The sequence below is a fragment of the Sapajus apella genome, unplaced genomic scaffold (genome assembly GCF_009761245.1).
Source record: "Sapajus apella isolate SASKATOON/1434 unplaced genomic scaffold, GSC_monkey_1.0 scaffold211, whole genome shotgun sequence".
Taxonomy (NCBI): domain Eukaryota; kingdom Metazoa; phylum Chordata; class Mammalia; order Primates; family Cebidae; genus Sapajus; species Sapajus apella.
The window spans coordinates 407995-421539 of NW_022437151.1; the positions used below are offsets into that span (position 1 = coordinate 407995).

General features: G+C 47.2%; 1 protein-coding gene across 1 annotated transcript in view; it reads left to right on the top strand.

The window, feature by feature from the left end:
- Nucleotides 1-13545, top strand: part of ADAMTS2 (ADAM metallopeptidase with thrombospondin type 1 motif 2) — a 219394-nt gene that overhangs the window by 183489 nt on the left and 22360 nt on the right. Inside the window, exons 11-13 of the mRNA XM_032270494.1 lie at nt 7758-7903; nt 9924-10099; nt 11567-11700. Of these exons, the coding sequence (XP_032126385.1) occupies nt 7758-7903; nt 9924-10099; nt 11567-11700 (456 nt within the window). The remainder of the gene's footprint in view (nt 1-7757; nt 7904-9923; nt 10100-11566; nt 11701-13545) is intronic.

Here is a 13545-nt window from a genome sequence, read left to right on the forward strand (position 1 = left end):
TCACCAAAAAAGAAAGGTTTTATATCAAACCAAAAGCAGTCGCTCATTAGGAGGAAGAGACATGTATCAAAGAAGTTGAGAGGCTTTGGAGCATTTGACAGTCTCATTAATGAAGAGGAATGAATCTGATGAACACATAGGAAAATGCTTCAGACATCTTTCTGATTTTACATGAAATGTTGACAACATCAAAGACGCCAGGAAGCTGCAAATGCCTCCACTGCAGAGAGGGCATCCACGGTAACTGTTACTGAGTGTTGCTCATCCAGAGTGTCTTAAAGCCAAGCTCCCACAGAGAAAACTTGAAATGCTCTGAAATCCACATCAAGGATGGAAACCAGAGAGCATCTCCTCCAAATTTGATTGTCCTAAGTGTTCAGATGATATCACCCATAGCTTCTTTAAAGTACTGATAATTTTTTTAAAAAAAGAAAAAAAGAATTTCCTTGAATATGCCAGGGCAGGTGCTGGCCAACTCCATCTGCTGCCTGTTTGTTTGGTTTTGGTTTTTCTCCCCCCAATAGCTTTAATAAGGGTAGGTTTATATTTAAATTCACCCCTTTAAAGTGTACAGGCTGGGCGTGGTGGCTCACACCTGTAATACCAGCACTTTTGGAGGCCGAGGAGGGTGAGGTCAGGAGCTTGAGACCAGCCTGGCCAACATGGTGAAACCCCATCTCTACTAAGAATATAAAAAATTAGCCAGGTATGGTGATGGGCGCCTGTAATCCCAGCCACTCAGGAGGCTGAGGCAGGAGAATCACTTGAACCAGGAAGTGGAGGTTGCAATGAGCCAAGATCGTGCCGTTGCACTCCAGCCTGAGCAACAACAGCAAAACTTCATCTCAAAAATAAATAAATAAAATAAAGTGCACAATTCAGTGATGTTCAGTGTATTCATAGAGTTGTACAACCATCACAACAAGCAAATTTTGGAACACTTTTGTCACTCTGAAAAGTTTGACACCCCTTACTGGTCACCCCAATCCATCTTACCCTTGCCCAGCACCAGCTAGCCACTCATCCTCTTGCTGTCTTTACAGAGAATTTTCCAATTCTGGACGTTTCGTATCAGTGGAATCATACAACATGTGACCTTTTGTGCCTGGCCTCTTTCATTTGGCATAATGTTCACAGGGCTCATCCCCATGGTAGTGTGCATCAGCACTGCATTCCTTCCCGTTGCTGAATAATAATTCACTGTGTGGGTATCATCATTTATTAGTTGATGGACATTTGGCATTTCAGCTATGATAGGAAATACCAAATGAACATTTGTGTACAAAGTATTGTGTGCATGTATCATTTTCTTGGATGTAGAAATGGAATCATTGGATTTTATGGTAACTCCATGTTTTGAGAAACTGCCAGTTTCCCAAGGCAGCCCATTTTACATTCCAACTAGCAATGATGCTTCAGATTTCTGTATATTCTCCCCAAAACTTGTTGTTGTATTTGTTATACCAATCCTAGTGGATGTGAAGTCATATCCCACTGGGGTTTTGATGTGCATTTCCCTAGTGACCTATGGCGATCTCTCTATATATACATCTTCATATATTTCTTGTGTAAATGTCTATTTAGATCCTTTGCTTATTTTTCATTATTTATAGTTTTATTATTAAATTGTAAGAGTTCTTAATTTATTCTAGATACAAGCCCCTTATCACACTCACCAGATATATGGTCTGCAAATATTTCCTCCCATTCTGTGGGTTGTCTTTTAATTTTCATGATAGCATCATTGACGTGCACAAGTTTTTAATTTTGATGAAGTCTAATTTATCTATTTTTGCTTTTCTCACTTGTGCTTTTGGCATTGTATCTGAGAAACCATTACTTTCAGGTCAAGAAGATTTGCTCCTATGTTTAATTCTCAGAGTTTCAGCTCTTATAATTGACATCTGTGATCCATTTTTGAGTTAATTTTTGTGTAAGTGTGAGGAAAAGGTCCAATGTCGTTCTTTTGCATATGGATATCCAGTTGTCTCAGAATCATTTGTTGAAGAGACTATTCTTTTTCTATTGAATTGTCAAAAATGAACTGATCAAATGTAAAGGCTTAGTTCTAGACTTCTATTCTATTCCATTGGTATCTTTGTCCTTATGCCAGGGCTATGCTGTTTTGATTATTATAGTTTTATAGCAAGCTTCAAAATGGTGAAGTGTCTTTCCACTTTGCTCTTCTTTCAATATTGTTTTGGCTATTCTACATCCTATGACTTTCCATACGAATTTTAGGAGCAGCTTCTCAATTTTGCAAAATTCTAGTCTGCATTTGAATAGCAATTATGTTGAACCTATAGATCAATGTGGAAGTATTTCCATTTTAACAATCTGATCCATGAACATTGAGATGTCTTTCCATTTACTTAGATTTTTAACTTCTTTCAGCGATGTATTGTACTTTTTTAATGGACATGTTTTGCATTTTTTTGTTTGATTTATTCCTAAGGTTCTTTTCTTCTTTTTGGTACTATTGTAAATTGAGTTATTTTCTTAATTTTATTTTAAATCATTTATTACTAGTTCATAGAAATGCAATTGATTTTTGTATATTGGTCTTGTTTCCTGCAACCTCACTTAATTTGTTTGTTAGCTCTAAGTTTTTTAGGGGATTCTTTAGGATTTTCTGTATAGGAGATCATTTTGTCTGAAAATAAAGATAATAGAGTGTTTTAACTTTTGAAAGTGGTTCCAGAATGTTTTGATAAAATAAGGGAGAAATGACAGACTCTGATTTAAAAGTACCTTCTTTTATTATTTTCAAATTCATTTGTTAAAGAAAGAAAAGAAAATTCAGATAAAAATTAATGGGATATGAAACTAAAGTAATAGAAAATGGGCAATGAAATCAAGAGAAATAACTCTGACTTCAAAAAGTTCATTGTCATAAAAAAAATTATTCCATTGCTTTTCATGTGCTTAATGGCAATGTGTCCTCAAGTCAGAAGGAACTAAAGGGCACAAAGGGGCCTAGCTAGCTCCCTCTGGCCCTTTTATAAGGCCACTAATCCCATCCAGGATGATGGAGCCCTCATGGCCTAACAACCTCCTTAAGGCTTCACCTCTTAAAACTGTCTCATTAGGAATCAAGTTTCAACATAAATTTTGGAGGGGACACAAACTTTCAAACCATAGCCCCCTATGATCAGAAACAAGACAAGAATGTTTGCTCATGCTACTTCTATTCAACATTGTCATGGAAGTTCTAACCAGGACAAGTAGGCAAGAAAAGAAAATAAAAGACATCCATATTGGAAAGGAAAACATTCATATTGGAATATGCTCTTGGATTCTGTTTGCTAGCATTTTGTTAAGAATTTTTATGTTTATAGTCATAAGAGATATTTGTCTGTAATTTTCTTTTTTTGTGTGTGAGAGGTCTTTGTCGGATTTTGGTATCAAGGAATGAGTTGGGCATTATTTTCTGTTTTTTGGAAGAGTGTCTAAAGGATTGGTATTAATTTTTTTAAAATGCTTAGATTTCTTTACATTCAAATTGGTAGAATTCACTAGTGAAGCCATCTGAGCCTGGGCTTTTGTTTGTGGAGTTTTTACATTATTCATTCAATCTCTTGTTTAGGTCTATTCAGACTTTCTATACCTTCTTAATTCAGTTTTGGTAGTTTGTGTCTTTCTAGAAGTTTGTCCATTTTCAGTGCTTTTTTTTTTTTTTTTATAGGGATTTGAATTATCATCTGGTGTTACTTGCTTTCAGCCTGAAGAAATTCCTTCAGTATTTCTTACATGGCAGGTCTGCTAGCAATGAATTCTTTCAGTTTTTTTTTATTTGGGAATATCTTTATTTCACTTTCATTTTTGAGAGATAGATTTGCTGGGTTAAATCTTGGTTGACCCTACTGCCTCTGGCCTTCATTATTTCTGATTAAAAGTGAGTTGTTAATTTTATTTGGATTTCCTTGTATATGGTGAGTTGTTCAATATTCAATATTTTCTCTTTGTCTTTGTCTAATTTCAACATTTTGACTATGATGTGTCTGGGTGTGGACCACTTTGTATTTACCCCACTTGAACTTAACTGCTTTTCTCAGATGTGTAAGTTTATGTTTTTCATCAAATTTGGGTTGTTTTCAGCCTTTTTAAAAATGTATTTTATGCTTCTTTCTCTGTCTTCTTCTTATACTTCTACTATGCATTTTTTATCGTACTTAATGGGCTTCCATGTTTCTCAGAGGCTTTGTTCATTATTCTTCATTCTTTTTTTCTCTCTACTCTTTAGATTGCACAGTTTTGATTAATGTATATTCAAGTTTACCGATTTCATTTTCTGCCAGCTCGAATCTACCATTGAGGCTGCTAATTAATTTATCTTTTAAGTTTTTGTACTATTCAACTCCAGAATTTCTTTCTTTCTTTTTTTTTTTTTTTTTTTTTGACAGAGTCTCTCTCTGTTGCCAAGGCTGGAGTGCAGTGGCACGATCTCAGCTCACTGCAACCTCCACCTCCTGGGTTCCAGTGATTCTCCTGTCTCAGACTCCCGAGTAGCTGGGATCATAGGATGTACCTCCATGCCCAGTTAATTTTTGTATTTTTAGTAGCGACAGGGTTTCACCATGTTGGCCAGGCTGGTCTCAAAACTCCTGATCTGCCCACCTCGGCCTCCCAAAGTGCTGGGATTACAGGCATGAGCCATCACTCCTGGCCTCTATTTGGTTCTTTTTATAATTTCTATCTCTTTACTGAGATTCTCCATTTGGTGAGACATCATTCCTGTAGTCTCCTTTAGTTCTTTAGACATGGTTTCCTTTTGTTCTTTAAACACATTTGTAATAGCTGTTTTGAAATCTTTATCTGCTAAGTCAGACATCTGGGCCTCCTCAAAGGTGGTTTCTATCACCTGCTTAACTTCCTATGTACGGGCTACACTTTCCTGTTTTTTTTTTTTTTTTTCATGGCTCAGAATGTTTTGTTGAAAACTGGAAACTTTAGATGATACATTGAAGAAACTGTGGATAATGATCCCCCTGGGCCTTGTTGTTGCTACTGTTTGCTTGTTTATGTTAGTGACCTGGTCCTGCTTTTCAATGAAGCTTATTTCCCCTGCAGTGTGCAGCTACTGATATTGCTCCCCAGAGGTCACAGCCTTGGGCATATGCACAGTCACTCTGACTGCACCCCTACTCCTAACTCCCTGGGACAGTGGCATTAGCCAGGCTCTCTTTGACTATCTCTTTCCCAGATCTTTCCATTAAGCTTCTGGTCATTCTGCCTCTATTGCTGTCACACCCAACTGTTAGCCTTCACTAACTGCTAGCTGCTACTAACTGCTAGTACAACTGATTGTGTATTGTTTATGACAATGTCCTGGGGTATATAGCTTGTTCTCAGTATGACCTAATTAAATTCTAGAACATTCACAGGGGCAGGGTGTTGCCAGTTGAGGTGTATTGAGACCTTCAGGAGGGCTCTTAGCTATCTTTGTCCCTGGTTCTGTTTGTTTAACTTCTATAGGTTGAGTACCTTTCATCTGAAAATCTGAAATCCAAAACACTTCTGGTTCCCAGCCTTTCAGATGAGGGATACTCGACCTGTAGTTGGTTTAACATTTTGTTTGTTGCTATTAGGACCACCGGCCTCCTCTTAATTGCTCATTGCTAAGACTGCTATTGTTTTTTGACAATGCCCTTAGCCATGAACATCCTCCATGCTCTGTTTCAGATCAAAATCAGTCCCCTTAGGGAGAGCTATGAAGCTGTCTGTTCTGACTCTCCCTCTGGGTAGACCCCTGCACCACTGCAGGAGAGCTAGGAGCGGGGACAGTCGCCTGCTTCTCCCAGAGTGACACTCCTGGCCTATAAGCTATTCACTAGATGGGAATGGTAGCCCCTAGTCTTCTGGGCTTGCCCCTTTCAACATGGAACCTCTGCCCTACAAGCAAGCTGGAGAGGGGGCTATTAGGTCCACTATTCTTGGCCCGGTGAACCTGGAACAGAGCTTCTGTGCTATGAGTGGGGCCTGGGTAGGGAAAAGGGGCCCCAGGCCTCTTGTCCACCCCACTGGGAATAGGCTCTGCTACAGAGTTGAGAGGGATGACACCAGTGGTCTGGCTTTCTTAGTATGAAACTATAGCCTCGGACTTGGAGCTTGGAGTAGTGGGGGCCCTGTCTTCTTGGCAGTAAAGCTCCTGTCACACTGAGCTAGGGGAGGAATGAGGGAAGGCTGTGGCTCAAATGCCATAGACTTTTGCTTTTCTTACCAAGATTTAATAGATTTTCTTGAAAAAAAATCCTTCTTCATTTGTTGTATAGACCTTAGGACAATATCCAGAGACTTTAAATGGTTGCTTTTTATTTTTATTTTTTATTTTTTTTGAGATGGAGTCTTGCTCTGTTGCTCAGGCTGGAGTGCAGTGGCAGATCTCAACTCACTGCAACCTCGGCCTCCTGGATTCAAGCCATTCTCCTGCCTCAGCCTCCCCAGTAGCTGGGATTACAGGCACCCACCACCACACCCACCTAATTTTTGTATTTTTAGTAAAGACAGGGTTTCACCACATTGGCCAGGCTGGTTTCGAACTCCTGACCTCAAGTGATCCGCCTGCCTCAGCATCCCAAAGTGCTGGGATTACAGGAATGGTTGCTTTTTAAAAACTAATTTTCATTAGTTACTGGGGAAAGGGCTCACCAACCTCCTCACACTTCCATTCAAAGTTTCTATTTCTTGCTTGTTTTGTAAATAAAGTTTTATTGGAACACAGCCATGTCCATTCATTTATAGGTTGTCTATAGCTGCTTTCAAGTTCTGATGGCATAACTGATTAATTGTAACAGAGATTATATAGCCTGCAAAGTTTACAGTAGTTACTCTCTGGCCCTTTTACAGAAAGAGTTTGCTGAGGAATGATTTGCTATGAAGAGTTTGCTGAGGAACGGCTGCATTCTCTTTCTGTTCTCTCTGTGGAAACAGTGCTACAACATTAAGTCATGCAAGGAAGGGTTAAAGAGTGGGCAGTCAGAACAGAAAGAAAAGTTCTATCTGTCAATATATTAGAAATCATTGTTCTCTGTTTTTGGCTGTTTGTGGTCATTGACAGTTTTAAAACATTTTTGTGTGATGTGTTTTCTCATTTCAAGTCAGTAATCCATTTTGTACCTAATTGAATTCTTTAATTTGCAATCTTCTTCTTAAAGTAGGTCCCCTAAATTGTAGACTTTTTCTCTCCCTAAAGGAATGAGAGCACTGTGATCAGTTTAAGTTGTGGAATTGTGTTTCCAGCATGCTTCCTACATGCCAGCTTTGGACTTTATTCCTGGTTTTTACCATGTCGGCATATTACCTGTCCCTCTTTTCCATAGTGTTTTCTCTAAATTGCCTTTTTTTACTTAAATAAACCGTGTATGTCTTTCAGTCACTGGCCTGATAGGCCAGTGGTGTCTTTATAAACAGGCTGTGTGTGGGCCCCGGAGGGCATCTATCCTGGTGATGTGGTGTGGTGCAGGCTGTGGCAGAGGGGACCTGGTAGACCAGACACAGAGCAGCTGGAGGGCGGGAGGGTGGGTCGGCAAGCGGGAGGTGGGGTGGACCAGCCCCTCACTGTGCCTCTTATTGCTTCTGGCAGATGAGGCTTGTCTTCCAGGGCCTCTGAGCATCTAGGGGCTAGGAGGGTAAGCTCCCACTGTGCCCTGGAGCTGGGCCAGGACATACGTGTCCCAGGCGCTGCAGGCCGCAGAGTACAGGAGTGTCCCCACTGCCTGGTGTGAGGATGATGGAGGGACTGGCTGCCTGTCTTTCAGCATTGCTTTAAAGGACACTGCATCTGGCTGACACCTGACATCCTCAAACGGGATGGCAACTGGGGCGCTTGGAGCCCGTTTGGCTCCTGCTCACGTACCTGTGGCACCGGCGTGAAGTTCAGGACCCGCCAGTGCGACAACCCACAGTGAGTTGGCCCCACGTTCCCCCAGCCTTCCTGAGTGGCAGCTGAAGTTCTAAGAGACCTCTCCAGCCAGCCCTGTCCTGGAGGGTCCTGTGGTTACATACCAGTTCTGGAGAGGTGCAGAGCAGGCTGCCCTGCCTACCTCACCCTACCTGGGAGGGGCCACAGCTCAGCGTATGCCTAGCCCTGCCTCTTCCCCCTTCCCCCTTCCCCCTGCCTAGGCCCACGGCCCACCTGCCTGCAGCCCACTCTAGACAGGTTTACTCTGTCTCTCCTGGCCATGGGCATGGAGGAGAGGAGGTGGGACCAAGCTAGGGAAATGGTGGTAAAAGGGGGCTCTCTCTCAGTCCCCAGCATGCTAGCACCTGGGCAGCTGTTTGCAGCCAGGTAAGGACAGGGTCAGGACTTGTCGTCAGTGTCCAGCTGCCCAGGGGAGGAACAGCTTATGGAGCCCGCCTATGCCAGCTGCACCCCACACTGAGCCACACTCCACCCCCGCCCGCCACACAGGCCCCATGCCCTGTACTGTCCTCCTGCTGCTTCTCATTCCTCCCACCTCACCCCACACACCCTGTAAATATCTCCTGGGCCCATACTCCCTCCTTGGCCCACAGCCACGTTCTTATCCACACCCTCCTCCCCCTCCTCCACTGCCTGCCTCCTCCTGCCTGAACGCTCACCCCGGCCTCGCCCAGGGAGCATCCCAGGGGTGGAAGGAAAACCCTCCATAAACATCAGCGTCACTCCCTTCTCCCACCTGCCCAGCAGGCCCTTACCCCGCAGCTACTTAGACACAGCGCATCTCTTTCCTTTTTGGCCTCTCTGGTATTTTAAAGATTTTGATTTGCCTGAAAATATTGACAATCTGGAAATTTCATATTAGAAAAACAAAACAAATTTACAGCTTCCAAATTGGGCATCACAGATGCACGTCTGCGCCCAGTTACCGGCTGGCGGGCAGGCCTCCAGGGTACGTCCCGGCTGCTGGGCTCCGTCCCGGCTGCTGGGCTTCCGTCTCTGTGGCCGCTCCTGGGTCCTGCTGGTTGGGCTCCGGCCTCTACAGCCACTCCTGGGTCCTGCTCACTTGCGCCTCTGCTTACTCTGGCCAGGCCTGAACTGGCCCTAGGGGAGCCAGAGAAGGCCAGCAGTCAAGACTCTGGGAGGGAGTCCAGGCTGTGTCAGCAGGGCATGGGGACCCACGGGACCCTGCAGTGGAACAGCCTCCCTCAGCAGCATGTGTGAACACGCGTGTGCGTGGAGCCCTCTCCTCTCCCTGCTGTCCTCCTGCCCCAGGCTCCAGGCTGCCCTCCCGGCCAGGAGCAGATACAGATAGAGAATACTGTGGTTCCTCCTCAGGCCCTCTTGGGGCTTTTACACTGAACTCCGGAAAAGATTGCTGGGCATTTAGGTCCTCGAGAGGCAGTGTGGGGGTTGGTGCTGTTCTCAGTGAAGCGAAGCCGTTACAGAAGCGTAGCCCAACTTCTCTGCAGGGAGAAAACCCAGTGGCCGTGGTGCGTCCACCTTGTGCCAGACACTTGCTAGGAACAGCAGCACCAGGACTCTGGGGCCTCAGCATGCCTCTCTCTGTGCCAGGCTTGGTACCTGGGGCAGGCTGCAGAGGAGACTCACTCAGCGCCTGCCCTGCTGGGGTTTTGGCCCCTTGGGGAACACAGAACCTAAATACCTAATCACAGCTCCCTGTTCATTTACAAGCCCAGGCATCAGTGCTGGGTGCGGGGGTGGGGGTGCCGGAGCTGTGAGCAGATGCTGCCTCCTGGCAGGAGCCCCAAGAGAGAAGGACACGGCCATCCCTATCCTGTCCTTGAAGCTCCAAGACCTGATAGGCTGGAGAACTGTCCAGGTCTTACAGCTGGGACATGGCAGGGCAAGCTCCCTTTGCTCAGCAGAGCAGCCCTCTGACACCTGAGACTTAGGGATCCCCCCAAAAAGATCTCACAAGTGGCACCTGGGTGCTACCTCTTTCCAATGGCACCAAGCAGCAAGTCCTTTGCTTTCCCTCCAGCCCAGCCAACGGAGGCCGTACCTGCTCGGGCCTTGCCTACGACTTCCAGCTCTGCAGCCGTCAGGACTGCCCCGACTCCTTGGCTGACTTCCGCGAGGAGCAGTGCCGCCAGTGGGACTTGTACTTCGAGCATGGTGATGCCCAGCACCACTGGCTGCCCCACGAGCACCGGGATGGTGAGCCCCTCGGGGAGGCAGCAGTGGGGGCTCAGCAGGCAGGCCCCAGGGTGGGCAGGGGAGTGCTTGCCTTGGCCTGTTCCTCTAATCCTGCATGGGGCAAGGCTGCCTCGACCCTGGGCCATCAGGAGAGCCTACCCTGGCTGGTGTGGCTGCCCTGGCCCACTCCTGGACAGGGCCCTTAGGGTTCCTAGCAGGGCTGCAATCCCAGAGCAGCCAGAACACCTGGAGTCGCCAAGGACACGGAAGAGGCAGCTGGGCTGTGGGCTCAACACGGGCCAGGCTCCTGCAGTCCACGATCAGTGGACAAGGCTTGAGCTGTGTGGTCATCTCAGGGCTGAAGCCAGGGCTGACCCTGCAAGGAATCTGGTGACCTCTGACCCTCTCTATTAGTCAGGACTTTCAGTTGCAAGTGTCAGAAATGTGACTCCAACTGGTTCAGCATTAGAAGGCATTTATTGGCTCAGGGACCTGAGGAGTCTGGTGGTCTTGGGCATGACAGTGCTTGTGTAGCAGCTGGGGATCCCTCCTGCAACGGACAGTAAACATACAGTCTCTGTTTCTCCTCCATGGCTGTTGCCCTAGCCCAGCACCTGCTGCCCCATGTGGGCCAGTGCAGGGCTGGAGGTGACAGAGTAGACAGGGTCCCCCTCTGGTGGAGGCTACAGTATGGGGGCCCAGCATTTTAGTTGCCTCTGAGATAAAGGGGCTGAGAAGGGAAGGTACCAGGGAACTGAGTCTGAATCAAAGTGGGCTGGCCTCATTCTGGATTTCTGAGATTGACTGAAAAGTGTTCTTTATTTACCTTTTTTTTTTTTTTTTTTTTTTGAGACGGAGTCTTGCTCCATCACCCAGGTTGGAGTGCAGTGGCGCAGTCTCGGCTCACTGCAACCTCTGCCTCCCGGATTCAAGCAATTCTCCTGCCTCAGCCTCCCAAGTATGTGGGATTATAGGCACCCACCACCACACCCGGCTAATTTTTGTATTTTTAGTAGAGACGGGGTTTTACCATGTTGGCCAGGCTGGTCTCAAACTCCTGACCTTAAGTGATCCACCCTCCTCAGCCTCCCAAAGTGCTGGGATTACAAGCATGAGCCACCGCTCCTGGCCTGAAAAGGGTTATTTGGATCATGACCCAGCAAACAGCCATTTGCAGCCTCGGCGGTCTCCAGGCAGATCCTTGGGGATATGAGAGCTGGCTGCACCAACAGCCTGGCTGTCTCGGTTGGGAAAAGCTCTTCCAAAGTCTGCAACCACCACGGTCAAAGGCTCAGGAGACCTGGAGACAGGAAAGGGGCTGCTGTCACCCACCCCTTTCCCTTTCTATCTGTCCTGGAGGGTGGGCCACATGAGGGCAGGTAAGCCCTAAGATCCTCATGGGAATTTTTCCCTGCATGGCGCCTCCTTTGCACACACCTGGGGGAGCCATCAGGGCTCCTTGCAGACCCCCAGCTGCTTCCCTTCCAGCCAAGGAGAGATGCCACCTGTACTGTGAATCCAAGGAGACTGGGGAGGTGGTGTCCATGAAGCGCATGGTGCATGATGGGACACGCTGCTCCTATAAGGACGCCTTCAGCCTCTGCGTGCGTGGGGACTGCAGGGTGAGTACACAGAGCCCAGCACGGGGGGCTACCAAGACAAGTGTCAGCTTCCTGGGTACTGACCTCCCCCTTCTTGGGCTACTGGGAAGATGCCTGAGGTTAAGCACACAAAGTGTCAGAAACAGTGCCCGGACCAGGGCAAGCCCTTCGCAAATGTCTGCTTACCACTTCCCTGTGCTGGGAGCCTCAGATGTGAGTGTGCCTAGGACTTCACCTCAGACATCCTGATTCCACAGGTCAGGGTAGCGGTGGCCTGGGAGCATGAATTTTGACGAGCATCCTGGATGATTTCCAATGCACATGACCTGCAGGGGACCCTTGTGAAGCAGGCTCCATCCTTAAATCCTGCAGGGCACTAGACAGCTTTTTGCTGGATCTGGGTAGCCACTGTGAGGGTCACTGGTTTGGTGCTTTGTAGAAATCCCCTGCCCTGTTTTCTTTGATTATAATATATTTGGCTTCAATCTTAAGGAAAAATAATCATGTGTCACCTCTGCATGTGACAGTGACATGAGCATAGACTTGTCCCTGCCAAACTCTCTTGCAAAAAACTGGAAGCCTCTGCTTAGGGCTTGTGTAGACAGGACTGACTGCAGGAGTCGTGGAGGCTGACTCTGGTTTTATCTTCCTGAGAAATAGCAGCGTCGGCAGGAAGGCACCTCTAGTGGAGTGGGCACTGGCACAGAGGTTTGGGGCTGGAGGCTGGGAGCTGGAGCAGGGAGCTGGGAGCTGAAGCTGGAGCTGGGAGCTAGGAGCTGGAGCTGGGAGCTAGGAGCTGGAGCTGGGAGCTGGGAGCTGGAGCTGGAGCTGGAGCTGGGAGCTGGGAGCTGGAGCTGGGAGCTGGAGCTGGAACTGGGAGCTGGAGCTGGAGCTGGGAGCTAGAGCTAGGAGCTGGAGCAAGGAGTTGGGAGCTGAAGCAGGGAGCTGGAGCTGGAGCTGGAGCAGGGAGCTGGAGCTGGAGCAGGGAGCTGGAGCTGGAGCAGGGAGCTGGGAGCTGGAGCTGGGAGCTGGAGCTGGAGCTGGGACTGGGAGCTGGGAGCTGGAGCTGGAGCTGGGAGCTGGAGCAGGGAGCTGGGAGCTGGAGCTGGGAGGGTGCTCGAGGGCTGCTCTGCGTTTGCTCCTGTGACTTTGGCAGAGCAGGGAGGCTGGCTCAGCCAGCTCAGCCAGAGCATGGCAGGGAAACCGGGCTATACAGCTGGCTCAGAGATGGTGACACGAAACACTCCAAAACAAGCACAGGCACTGTCTGCTTCATACTCTTGGGATTTTAACTTACGGAGGTGACCCAGTGAGGACGTGGGGAGGCCAATGTCACTGAAGGGCTTTCTCAGGAAGGCAGGGCAGTGCAGGGGGAACAGCTCAGGAGTAGCTGGTTTGAATCATTCCATTGGGCTCTGGAGTTTAGGGTGGTCCCCAGTTGTCTGGTACCTGACCCTGGGATGATTTAAGGTGAAGGAATCTTGGTTTGGTATGTGAGGCTTGGATAAAGGGGGTGCTTGGGGTACAGACGGGACTGGCTGTTTTGCATATGAAAGGTGTGTCCCCAGCCCAGTGCTTTGCTGTCCCTTAGAATTGGGTGTTCCTGGCTGGTGTAGTCTCTCCCTGGCCAGGAGGATTTTTAAGATGTCAAAATATCAACACATAGGAAAATTTTAAAAACAAAACAAAATTAATACAGGCAGCAAGCATGGGAAAGAGTTATAGTACAAGTAGCTTTAGACGGCAGCTGTGAATATGATTGTAAACCTAATGGGGTGGGAAGGTCACTAATCCGCTATCTCCGTGGGTGTGGCTGTCACTTCATTCCTGACGTTGATATTAAAGAAGGATAGGGCCTGAGTGCAG